We start from the raw sequence: 13292 nt of genomic DNA, 5'->3' as shown, positions 1-13292 counted from the left end.
TGTCCTTCTGGCTGCTTATAAAATTTTCTCTTTGACTTGGGAGTTCTGGAACTTGGCTATAATATTCCTAGGAGTTGGTTTTTTGGGATCTCTTTCTCGGGGGGATAGGTGGATTCTGTCCATTTCTATTTTGCCCTCTGCTTCTAGAGTATCAGGGCAATTTTCCTGTAGTAATTCTTTGAAAATGATATCAAGGCTCTTTTCCTGATCATGACTTTCAGGTATTTCAATAATTTTTAAATTATCTTTCCTAAATCTGTTTTCCATATCACTTGTTTTTTCAATGAGATATTTCACATTTTCTTCTAATTTTTCATTTTTTTTGGTTTTTGAAGTATTGATTCCTGATTTCTGGTAAATTCATCAATCTCCCTGAATTTTATTCTTTGTCTGAAGGATTTGTTCTCCTCAGAGAGTTTTCTTATCTCTTTTCCCATCTGTCCAATTTTGCTTTTTAAGGCATTCTCCTCAATAACTTTTTGAACTGTTTTGTCCATTTGACCTAAGCTGGTTTTTAACATGCAATTTTCTTCAGCATTTTTTTGGATTTCCTTGACTAAGCTGCTGACTTCATTTTCATGTTTTTCCTGCATCTCTCTCCTTTCTTTTCCCAGTTTTTCTTCCAACTCCCTCATTTGATTTTCAAACTCTTTTTTTGAGCTCTGCCATAGCCTGAGCCCAATTTCTGTTTTTTCTTGGAGTCTTTAGATGCAGAAGCTTGTGTTTCCTCATCTTCAGACTGAGTATTTTGATCCTTCTTGGGCTCATTTGCAAAATATTTCTCAATGGTCTTCCTCTTGTTTCTTTGCTTGCTCATTTTCCCAGACTGGGCCTGGTTTTGGGGTGCTTCCTGAGCTTTTGGGACACTCCCACAAGGGTCTCAGTGTGTGAGGGTCTGTCCTCCCTCCTGGTCTGTGAATGACCATAAGTGCCCCCCTCTGCCATGGGGCTGAGGTTGGGGGGGGGGCTGCTGTTCTATGGGGGGGCCTAGACTGGGATCAGGATCTGAATGTAGTCAGAACCCCAGAGTCCCCCGCTGTTTCCCCACTTTGTGCCCGGTGCTCCCCAGGGTGCAACTCGGGAGACTCCCCCCACTGCTGTGAGCCGCGGCTCCCAGCGTCCTGGGGCTGCCTCCGGAAGGCTGAAGTTCTTTCACTCTGGTGGGCCACCGCTCTGGTGAGCCACCGCTCTGGCAGGCCACCCCTCTGGCAGGGCGCCCCTCCGACCCCGGGGAGCAGAGCCTTTCTGCTCTTTACCAGGGTACCTTGAGTAGGACAACTGCCTCAATAGGTCCCTTTGTGGGTTCTGTCTCTCAAAAGTTTAGAGTCCTTAGTTTCAAGTTTTATCACAGAGAGCCTAAGACTGGATCACTTCTTGTCACCATCTTTGTCACCACATTTCTTAAAGGCTCACCAGAATCAAGAGTTTGGAGTCTAAGTCAGGAAGCAGGAAAGATTTTTTTATTTCCTCATGAAGAACAGACATATCTCATTTCAAAGTAGCATTAGAGTATGTCTAAAATAATATTTGCAGGTCATTTTTATAGTAATAAATAATCTACCTCTAAATTCTCTCTTATCCCACCACTGGCTGGCAAGACAAGCTCACAATCACTTCACTAATATTATCCAACTAGTACAGAGCAAATTCAATCCTCATTATCCTCATTATTCAGAACTAATCTCTATCCTATAGGAAAGTTGCAGTTTTCAAACCCTTATTACCGTAATTATTATTCATAGCTTAATCCATACCCTATAAAAAGTGAGATTCTACAAAATCTAATTATGCGTTTCCTTTGACCAAATTTGGAGATATTCAATAAGAAAAAAAGAGTCAATGTAATTCTTCTTAAAATTACTTCATTTTCCAAGAAGCACAGTGCTATGGAAACCAGATAGTATTTTTCTTTGTACTTTCTGAGGGACCCCCAAAGATAAGAGGAAGCTTCACTTGAAGGTCATCCTCACCACCTGCCTAAGAATGTTTTCTTTGTATGTATGAACAACAAAACCCAAGGGCAAGAGATAGAAAGAGAAATTCCATTTAAAGTAACTGTGAACAATACTAAGTACTTGGGAATCTGGCTCCAGGTAAAACCCTGAAACTGTATGAAGGCTTTCATGAGGAAATTTCAAAGGATATCATCTCTCACATATTGAGCTATTGCAGTTCTTTCCACTGATACAGGTTAATAAAGACAGATGCCAGACTTTCTGACTCAAAGTCCAATATTCTTCCTACCAAACTATATTACCCCATGTACATCATAGTGAACCTGAGGGCCTGAGAGTACCTAAAGTGACTTCTCAATCACTGAAGATTAATTTCTGCTCAAAAGAACTTTCATCTTGCACATATTATTACTTTCTAATTCACTGAAAAATTCATAATCCATATTTAATATATAGAAACTAGGAAAAAGAATTTCAGAGCTAAAAGATCTCAGAAGTAATCTAATACAAACTCATGTTTTACAGATAAGGAAACTGAGACCCCTAGAGAATACTTTGATAGTTGTAAAGCAAAATATATACCCAATCATACACACAGATCCACATGGTCATACCCATATGTATGATGTCAAATATTGAATGAAGAAATCTCAGTTCATATTCCCCTCCTTTTCCTTTTATAGCTTCTCCTGTACCCAGTATAATGATTAGATACATAAAGATAACTCATTACCGTTGTCAAAGGTTATATAAGTTTTAAGCAAAATTCTGTAACAAGTTTATTTCATAAACCTATTGATCAAATTAGGCAAGAGGAGTAAGAGGTTCAATCTAGATGCCAGTCAATTAGCATTTGAAAAGGATTGTTAAGAGACAACTCCCTTAAATGTAAAACAAAGTGTTAGCCAGTAATAGACTCTGCAGGTACACTTTGGGGCTGGGTCTTTACACTTGTCCTTTCATCTGGATGTCTCCCTCCCCAGCCTCCTCTCTTGCCTCTCCCTCAGTTTCCTCCACCTCTTCCACATTTTGCTCCAGTTCAATCCTATTTTGAGGGACCTTACCCTTCAGTGGTTGGATAAATCAGAGATGAAATGAAGGGGATATTTAAGTCTAAATGAACTGCCTGGGGGCAGCTAGGTGGCTCAGTGGATTAAGAGCACTGGCACTGGCACAGGAGGACCTTAGTTCAAAAATAAACTGGCCATCAAGCAAGAACTTTGGGGGCTTCTAGCAGGTTAACTGGAGGTCACAACTTAATACAAAAAATATGCTTTTAGCTTGGCAAGTTTTGCTCTTCTTTAAGGCCAATAGCTTCCAGATCCTACTTCACCTTTATTTAGCTCCTGACTCCACCACTTCTCAGGGTTTAGTAGAAGAGACACATATACATTGAGATTAACTTTAAACCTGTAACTGATGTTCCTGTTGGCCTAGGTGAATATCACTATAATGCCATTGTATACTACTCTTATGATGATAATCACCAATTTCTCATCCAATCACTGAACAATGGCTTTCTGGATTGTCTTTTCCTTATTCTTTCTCTCTTAGCAATTCCTTTTTTTACATTGTTTCATTTTATTTTTTTCCAATTACATACAAGGATAGTTTTCAACATTCATCTTTTTATAAGTTTTTGAGTTCTATCTTTTTTTCTACTACCTTCCCTTCCCTTCTCCCCAGTGGTATGGAGCAATCTGCTATAGATTGTACATGAACAATCCTATTTAACCTATTTCCATTAGTCTTGCTGTGAGAGAAGAATTAGAACTAAAGAGGGAAAAAACCATGAGAAAGAAAAAGTATAAAAGAAGTTTTTAAAAGTGAACATAATATATCTTGTTGGGTATTCAGTCTCCATAGTTTTTTCTCTGAATGTGGATGATATTTTCCATCACAAATCTTTTAGAACTATCCTTGATCACTGAACTGCTGAGAGGCACTAAGTCCATCATAATCCATCATTTTACAGTGTTGCTGTTAATGTGTTTAGTTCATTTTCAAAATAACATTTTATTTTTCCTCCAGTTGTATGTAAAAATATCTTTTTACTTTTGCTGATGTTTTATAAAAAATTTTGAGTTTCAAATTCGATCCTTCCTTCCCTTACCACCCCACAACCTTCCTGGAGACAGTAAGTAATCTGATATAGATTATATGTGTGCAACCATGTAAAACATTTCCATATTAATCATTTTATGTAAGAAGATACAAAAAAAAGTTAAAACTAATATATTGCAGTCTGTATTTAGACAACAGCAGTTTTTTCTCTGGAGACTTTTTTCCATCATGAGTCCTTTGGTATTGTTGAGTTAGATCATTAAATTGTTAGGGTCCAAGAAAAGTCCCCAATTATGGAACAGAGGCACTGGACACTATGGAGATGCAATAGCAAGGGTTTATTAAACTAGCTTGAGCCTGGGTTCCATCCTAGGACAGGGTTAGGATCCTGGAACCCTGAGTAGAGTCAGGTGAGTCCTTATATATGGTTCAGTAGGGGAGTTTCAAGCATATGCTGGTTGTCTTGAGATAGTGCGGCACGTTATCATTGAATGCAGGTCCTCGGGGAGGTTCCCTGTTGCATGGTCTGATAGATGACCAGGCAGAAACTTAGGAGCTGATCAGGCAGAGACTTAGGAGCGGAATTTAGGCAAAAGTTCATAGGTTTCAAAACTCAGGGTCTTACAATATTGCTGAGAATAGCTAAGTCATTCATACTTTTTTTTGCTATTACCATGTGCAGTGTTCTCCCGGTTCTGCTCACGTCACTTTGTAAGATTTCATATAAGTCTTTCTAGGTTTTTCTGGAATCATCCTGCTTGTCATTTCTTATTAAACAATTATATTCCATTACAATCATATGATAACAGCTTATTCAGCCATTTCCCAATTAATAGGCATACCCTCAATTTGCAATTCTTAATCACCACAAAAAGAGTTGCTATAAATATTTTTTGTGTAAATAGGTTCCTTTCCACTCCCTTTATCTCTCTGGGATCTCACAGTGGTATTACTGGATCAAAAGGTTTGCTCAGTTTTATGATCCTATGAGCATAGTTGCAATTTGTCCTCTATAGTGGTTGGATCAGTTTACAACTCCACCAACAAGGCACTAATTACCCAGTTTTCATTTATCATTTTCAGTTTTTATCATAGTAGCCAATGATAGGTATATGGTGATACTTCAGAGTAGTTTTCATTTGCATTTCTCCAGTCAATAGTAATTTGAGTATTTTTCCACATTAGATAGTTTTGATTTCTTCATCTGAAAACTTCTTGTTTATATCCATTTATCAATTACATAATGACTTGTATTCTTATAAATTTGATTCCATTTTCTATATATTTAAGAAATAAGGCCTTTATTAGAGGTAATTGCTGTAAAAATTTTATTCCAGTTTTCTGCTTTCCATCTAACTTTGATTGCATTGGGATTTTTTGTGCAAAAACTTTTAAATTTTTTATAATCAAAATCTCTTGTTTGGTCCTAAATTCTTCCTTTATCCAAATATCTGGCATGTAAAGTATTTCATGCTCTCCTAATTTAATTATAGTATTACCCTTCATGTGTAAATCATGTACTCATTCTCTAATAGCAATTCATAAACCTTAACAGCCTTGAGATCTAATAGAAATTCATTCTCTCTTCATTCTTAATTAGGCCAGTTATTCTCCCCCCCCATGAATAATTCCTGTCTCTGACCTTTCTATCTCTTTGCCCATTAGGAGTATTAATGTATCCCAAAGTTTTCCATTTTAAAATCTCTAACACACTCACACACACACACACACACACACACACACACCTTTTAGTTAGCTAGACTAGCAAATCAATCCCCATACTTTGCTCTGCCCCAGTATCACAAACTGTCTACTCCTCAAGGGGTCCTACAAGGGTGGTAGAAAAAACAGGGGAAAGAAGTGGACCTATAAATATACAGATTTGAGCCTCTCCTTCCATCCTGTTATAAATGGCTCATGAATACTTAGTTCAGAGTGATTAAAATGCTTTTTTTATTAAGACATCTTAATAAATGGTACACCTCTCTCAAGAGGAGAAGGGCACTAAATCCCAGAAATGCTAGTTGTTATATGCACTTTGAAAGGCTTTGTTTCTGCCCCTTCATGCCAATTATTGGCTGGGGCCACAAAACTAATTGATACATTTTCCCTGCCCTGCTTATTAGTGAGAATTAATATGCAGTAACAGCTACTTCCTTGAGTATGTGCAAAGAAGGGTGCAGACCCTAGGTTAACTCAGAACTAGGTGGGGCAGACTTGACCTAATCTCAGGTTTTGATCAGCTTTGATTAGCCTCAGCTAAATCTTTTGTCTTAACTCAAATACCTGCCAATAGGCAACAATTCAGGCCCATCCCAGTCTTTGAAATGTAAACTAACAATCTCCCTACATTTTTGTGGAACCCAACACCCCCATATTCCTCATAAGCATCCTGGTCAAGAATTATCATAGAGAATGAGTAAGAAGATCTAGGTTATATCAACATATAGAATTGTTGAAAATTAGAGCTGGAAAAAGTCAGCAGCTAAAACTAGATTTTTCTTGTATTCTCTTACAATTTTACATCTTGGATCATAGCGATCATAGAGTTCAACATCTTCATTTTTCAGAGAAGGAAACTAAGGTACATAGAAATGATTTGTCCAAACTCATAACAGAGCCAGGATTTGAACCCAGGCTCCCCAATTCTGCCACATTCTACCACCCCATGAAGTCTCACTTCATGATCTACAGAATGGAAAGTAGTACTCTAATTCCATGCCTGGTTTTTTTCTTGGTGGCTTCTCCCTAGCTGCTCCCCGGATTATCAACATCACCGTACTCCCAGGCCCTGACCACATTTTCAGTGCCAGATGTACTGCAGAAGGGGAGCCCCTGCCCTCCCTCACCTGGACTGGTCCAAGTGCTGGTAACAGCACCTCTACCTATAGCCAGAGTCATCAGATCACCAAGGAGCTTCATGCTCTGGCACAGGATGGCCGCTACACCTGCACGGCCACCAACAGCCTTGGCAGGGCTGAAGGCAGTGTCTACTTCTACAAGTTCCGAGCAGTGGGTGACTCATCAGTACTTCTGACTCTCCTCTTTGCCCTGGGAATCAAATTCTTGCTGCTATTGGTGATTCTGGGGGCTGTCCTGTGCCAGAGCAAAGGTGGGTGCCTCCTTAAGGTGTTTCCTTACATAAGAATTCAACAAGAATGTATTAAGTACCTATTGTATATGATTCACTGTGCTCAAATATAAAAACAAAGAAAAAAACTTTCTCTGCTTTCAAAAGTATATTACAATTTCATGATACAAGTAAATGAGGATTTTTACCTGAGAGGCACAGTTTAATGGGACAGTTATGTGGCACCATACTACATAGGCTGCTAGGCCTGGAACCAGGAAGACTCATCTTCCTAAGTTCAAATCTAGCCTCAGACAATACCTAGCTGTAAGTCCTTGAGCAAATTCCTTGACCCTGTTTGCCTCAGTTTCCTCACCTGTTAAATTAACTAGAGAAGGAAATGGCAAACCACTCAAGTATCTTTGCCAGGAAGATGTCAAATGAGTGGGACAACTGAAATAATGAAAAGTAACACTTAAATGACAATAAAGTCCCTGGAAATTAAATTTTCCCTGTCTCCCAGCAACTTAAAATCTTATTTGAAAAATGCATTCATTGTATATTTTAGTGTAAATAAATTTGTCACTCTCCCAAGACCATAAAATGTTAGAGCTAAAAGGATCTCAGAGATAATCTTGCTGAATGTCATTTTTATAGACAAGTAATCGAAGGACTAAAAAGTTTGAATTGTAAGACCTTGGTTTATAACCCTGGTTCTGCACAAACTAGCTGTACAAACCAGCCCTATGGCAAAAAAATGACTTCAGTCCTTTGGGCCTTACTATGTTCACCTCTAAAATGAAAGGATTGGATAGATAATCTTTAAGATCCTCTAATGCTAGCATTTCACAACTCTATGAGAGTGCCTTGTATTCATTTACACCAAAATGTAAAGGATTAATACCATATAATTCAATTCAAAAGACAAAAAAAAAGTCAAATTCCTTTCCTATTATTGTGGGCATCACTGTTCTCTCAGTTGTCCAGATTTTGTAAGCACATCCTCAAATTCTTACTTTCATTTGTCCTATTTAACAAGTTCACTTACAAATTTGTTGTTTCTACTTTCTCAGGATCATAGCCATAGCTAATATTTGTCATTCACCTATGCATCATCCACACATATATACAAAATATGTATATGATTTTATTTATATAATTTGCTATATATAGTTAAATGCTTTATTTTATATAATTATATATTATTTATCATAATTTAATTTTATATAATTTTATGTTATATAAATTATTGATAATTTCTTTAATATTTATATAAACTAAAATGTATTACCTATATGTTATATGGTATTAAATGTTATATGATTGTAAAATTATATAACTACATTATGTTTTATATGTGGTAATGCTTACTATATAGACTATCTAATTTCTTTTCTTATCACTCAAGGACATAACTCAAGTCCAAGCCCTAATTACCTCCTTTTGAGATGGGACTTGCTTCACTGGAATAGGGGGTGGCATTTATTATGTACTTTCTGTCTTATCCTACAGCACATTCAGCAGCCGAAGAGACCCTATCACGGTAAGCAAATCATTCTCTGTCTCCTTTAGTCTGTAAATAGGGTCCCTGGCATCTCCCAATACTTTAAGTCAGCTGCTTTCACCTCCTGCATTCTCTTCCGGGATCTCACAGTCAATGGCAGTATAGAGTTACAGACCAGAAAATAGGACCTGGGCTAAAATCAAAATTAAACTGCACCAGTCAGTAGTGACATTTGACTTTCTTCTCCTCTATTCAAATCCAACCTTTCATTCAGGATTCAGGTGAAGTCTCTCTGATCCTAAAGTTTCACTGGAGCAGCAAAGCCAAGATAGAGCAGGGGCCCATGTGGGACTATGCTGGCATGTCAAGGAACATTAACCACTGCTGAAAAAGAATAGTGCCTTAAGTGGGCAAGTTGTATCCAAAAAACGCATCCTTTTCCTGATATTTATTGTAGCTTGTGCCACCTAGGTTCATGTAGATTTTGTGGGCTTGAAATTTCTGCTTTCATCTTTATCTCATCCCTCAGACTTTGACATTCCCAAGAAGCCCCTATTTCTTACTTAGGTTGGCTTGTGTCTGGTTCTTCTGGATCAAGGTCTGGATACCGCCACTGTTCCTCTCCGCTCCCTACTTTTATGGGGGTTTTACTTCAGCCTTGGTATTTCTATTAATTACCTTAACCACCAGCATGTGTTAGCCCCTTGCAGCAATCTGATGTTGCCAACTCCACCAGCTACATAGAAGAATGTGGCAAGGTCCCAGGAATGCCCCTGCCTTTTGCCATGAACAAATCAGTGTATATATATTAACTAGTAGCCAAGTTGTTCTGGGTTAACCCTGATTTGGTCTAATCTGATGGTTCAGGCTTAGAAATGGGAAAAAATGAGTTACTCGTAAACCCTCAAACAATTAACAAAGGAAGTTTAATTTAAAATATCATGAAAAGGGATAGTATTCAATAAAGGTATAACAGCAGTTTAAACCTCTTTTGCCTCCATCCAGAAATGTCCCTGGTCAAAAGGGTATGGGACATCTGGCAATTCTAAGGGGGTACTGACTCTTCTGGGTTCTTTTATACTCTCAAAATCTGTGGAGTTTCATCAACACCTCAAACCATAGTCCAGACTCTGAACCAATCTACTTTTAGGAATAGCTTCTCCAACTTTATGTGAAAACTACCCCATGGGACCCTATAATTGGCACTCCTACCATAGATATCACCACCTATCACAGGTGGGCTAAGCCAATTTCGAGTCTTGATTTTGAGTATGGAAGGAACTGGTCATTTTAAAATGATCCCTTCCCTGAGGAATCTTCCCTGAGCCAAGAAATCTGTTGGTTTGAAATCATATCTGGGAGGAAAAAAGGCAAGTCAATGTCTTTCTAGGTTCCTGGTAGAAACTGTCAACACTATATAATGGGGGTATATTTTCCATTAGATGAAGGATGCCCCACTATTCAGATCACAAACATACCTTGGTGCTAAGAGTAAAGGACTAAGGGGTTGAGTTCTGCAAAAAGATTACACAAAGCCATCAGGGTTCCTGTAAGATCCTCCAATGGACTCAGTAAAAGAACCTAGATAAATTCATTGTGTTGTCAGTAGATAAAGTCATTGACTCTAACCACTTCTGAAGTCAAGTTTTCTGCATTTAGCAGCAACCTGCTACAAGGCTGAAAATGCATCTTCAATTATATTCACTTGTTCAGAAACCTATTCCAACTGTTGCTAAAGATCAAGGTTTCTAAAACACCATGCTGAAAGTATTACAGGACAGGTAGTGATTGTAATCATCTGAGTCAACTAGTGTGCAGAGAGAAGGCATCACCAGGGCAGAGGAGCAACCCGTCTGGTTCTAAGAAGGGTAGAAGTCAAGCATGTATAAAAAGGAATAAACCAACCAGGAACCAGACTAAGTCAAGAGAGTTTCTTTGGAAAAACAAAAGTTGAAAAGGTGAAACAGAGAGAGGAGCCACATTAGAAACAGAGGCTTCAATCCTCCCAAGTTTGTGTAGAATCAAAAGACACTCAAAAAAAGACTGTTGGTGAAATGATCTTTTTTCTAATGAAATTCACTCACTTGAGGTATCAAGGATTAACTGGAATAGTAAACAACTACTCCCCACTCCCCTATACACATACACACACATATACCTCCCCATATTTATAGGCTCAATGAATTATATACATACACAGATACATACATATATAATATACATTTATGCATACACATGTAGGTATGTGCACATACATATATAGGGTGACCCAAAATTCTTAGCATGTTTTGATAGCTTAACATTGAGGAAGGAAAAATAGGGTTCTTGCCCTTCAGGAAGTTCCATTCTGGTTGGGGAGATGATTCACATGTAGAAAACACTGAGAAAACCTTGCAAGGCAGGGAGAGCTTCATGAAAGCAGTACTTTCTAAGTTGGACCTTTAAGAAAAAGAGAGACTTCATAGCTTGCTAGGAGCTGTGTTCTATCAAACTCTGAATTTCTGCAACCCCTAACCCTGCATGCTCTCAGGACTTTACTATAGTTCAATTTGAAACAAATGTGTGAAACCATCTGGTTTCCGAATTCTTAGTTGGACCACTCCCTCCCCTTGTGCTTACTGTCCCACTTCTCACTCTATTTGCATGGACCTCTTGCCACCATGTTGTCAGTATTCTCTTGTCAGCAGGCCACAAGTTCAGGAATCCAATTATGAAAACTTGAACCACGGCAACAACCGGGTACCCCCAGCAACTGCTGTCATGCAATAATGAAAAGTTATAATGCTACAGCTCTGAAAGAAGAATCGACCGTGTGGGCAAATGACTCACTCCCTCCTTTCCTTGGATATCAGGGCAAGAACCCAGTCCCTGCTGAATAGAGCAACACTCAACCCAGGGAAGCAGTTTGGTCATCTCAACCCTTACTTGGCTGACAGTCACACTAATTCCGGGATTAACAGGGAAACCAGAACAGTATGCAACAGTATGTATATAAAATGTGATCTTGCTAACTAAACAAAGGCAAGACAAAAATAGAGAAAGAAAAACCATAGATCAATATTCTTAGGGAATATTGATATATATATATATATATATATATATATTAAACATTAGCAAGAGTACAAAATAGCATATTAAAGATATTATTATATGCTATTATAGGTTCTATTTATGCCAAAAAATATAAGTTGGTTCAGTGAAAAGAAAACTATAAATATGATAGAGCACATTAACAACAAAAATAATAAAACCACATAATTATGTAATAGTTAATGAAAATGTTTTTTAACCAAATTCAGAAATCATTTTCTATTAAAAAACATTAAAGGAATAAGGAGAGCTGTCCTTTGAAAAATAATTCCTATCAAAAACCAAGAACAATTATCTGTATTGAGTATAAATTAGAGAACTTTCCAATAAAATCAGAGCAAAGCTAGGATGTTCACTATCACCACTAATATTTTATATATTGCTATAAATGATAGCATTAGCAATAAGATGATAAAGAATTGAATAAATACATATAGGGAAAAAGAAAACTAGTATTTCTAGGTAGTACAGTGGAAAGAAAGCTGTGCTTGTAGTCAGGAAGACCTGAATTTAATTCTATCTTAGACTCTTATTGAGCAAGTTACTTAAAACTCTAGTTGCCTCAGTTTCCTAATCTGTAAAATAGAGATAATAATAATAGCATCTACCTCCCAGGCTTGTTGTGAGGATGAAATGAGATAATATTTGTAAAAAACGCTTAGTATAGTGTCCAGCACATAGTCAGCACTATAAATTCTAGCCATTATTATTTTTTAATTGCTTTTTGCAGGTATATGAGTGCTTACTTAGTGAACTAAAATTTTATTAAAATAATAACTCAGCCAAATTACAGGACAGAAAATAAATCTACCTAAATCATTAGTATTTCTGCATATACCAACAAAAACCAGCAGGAAGAGAAATTCCATTTAAAATAACTAAAGAATATGGAAAATTCTCAGAAATCTCTTACCAAAATATATAGGAATTATGTGAGTAGAGTTACAAGATACTTTTTACAGAAAAACAAGATCTAAATGATTGGAGAAATATTAATTGTTCATGGGTTAGCTGAGCTAATATAATAAAAATGACTAATAACTACAAGATTATTCAGATAATCAGTACCATAACAATAAGACTGTTGAAAAATTACTTTCTAGAGCTTGAAAAAAATAACAAAATTCATCTGGAAGAACAAAATGTCATGACTATAAAGGAAATGATGAAAAAAAGTGGAAAACAAGAGCATTTGGCAAAATGAAATCCAAAACTATTACAAAGCAGTAATCAACCAAATGATTTAGTACTAATTAAAAGAGAAGTGAATCAGACTAGGTAAACTGCATACTAAAGAAACCAAATATAGTAGCCTAGTATTTTGTAAACACCAAAATACCAAATATTAGGGCATAGATTCACTGTTCAATAAAAACTAATGAGAAAACTGGACAGTATAGCATAAATTCTGTTTAAACCAACATCTCACATCATCATATACCAAGATAAACTCCCATTTAGATTTAATTCTGACTTAGATTTAAAAGGTCCCATCATAAACAAATTAGAAGAGATTGGAAGAAATTACATTCCCAATTAATGGGAAATGAAAATTTTCATGATCAAACAAGAGATAGAAATGATCACAGAAGATAAAATAGGAGTTATC

The 13292-nt window shown here is 37.0% G+C and overlaps 1 protein-coding gene across 1 annotated transcript in view; it reads left to right on the top strand.

Moving 5' to 3' along the window:
• The window catches only part of SIGLEC15 (sialic acid binding Ig like lectin 15), a 60461-nt gene that overhangs the window by 17604 nt on the left and 29565 nt on the right, over positions 1-13292 (top strand). The window contains exons 3-5 of the mRNA XM_074201651.1: positions 6772-7131; positions 8602-8632; positions 11281-11576. Of these exons, the coding sequence (XP_074057752.1) occupies positions 6772-7131; positions 8602-8632; positions 11281-11362 (473 nt within the window). The 3' untranslated portion in view covers positions 11363-11576. The remainder of the gene's footprint in view (positions 1-6771; positions 7132-8601; positions 8633-11280; positions 11577-13292) is intronic.

This window comes from Macrotis lagotis, chromosome X, assembly GCF_037893015.1.
Source record: "Macrotis lagotis isolate mMagLag1 chromosome X, bilby.v1.9.chrom.fasta, whole genome shotgun sequence".
In the NCBI taxonomy this organism is placed as follows: Eukaryota; Metazoa; Chordata; class Mammalia; order Peramelemorphia; family Peramelidae; genus Macrotis; species Macrotis lagotis.
This window is presented reverse-complemented; position numbering and strand designations above follow the sequence as displayed.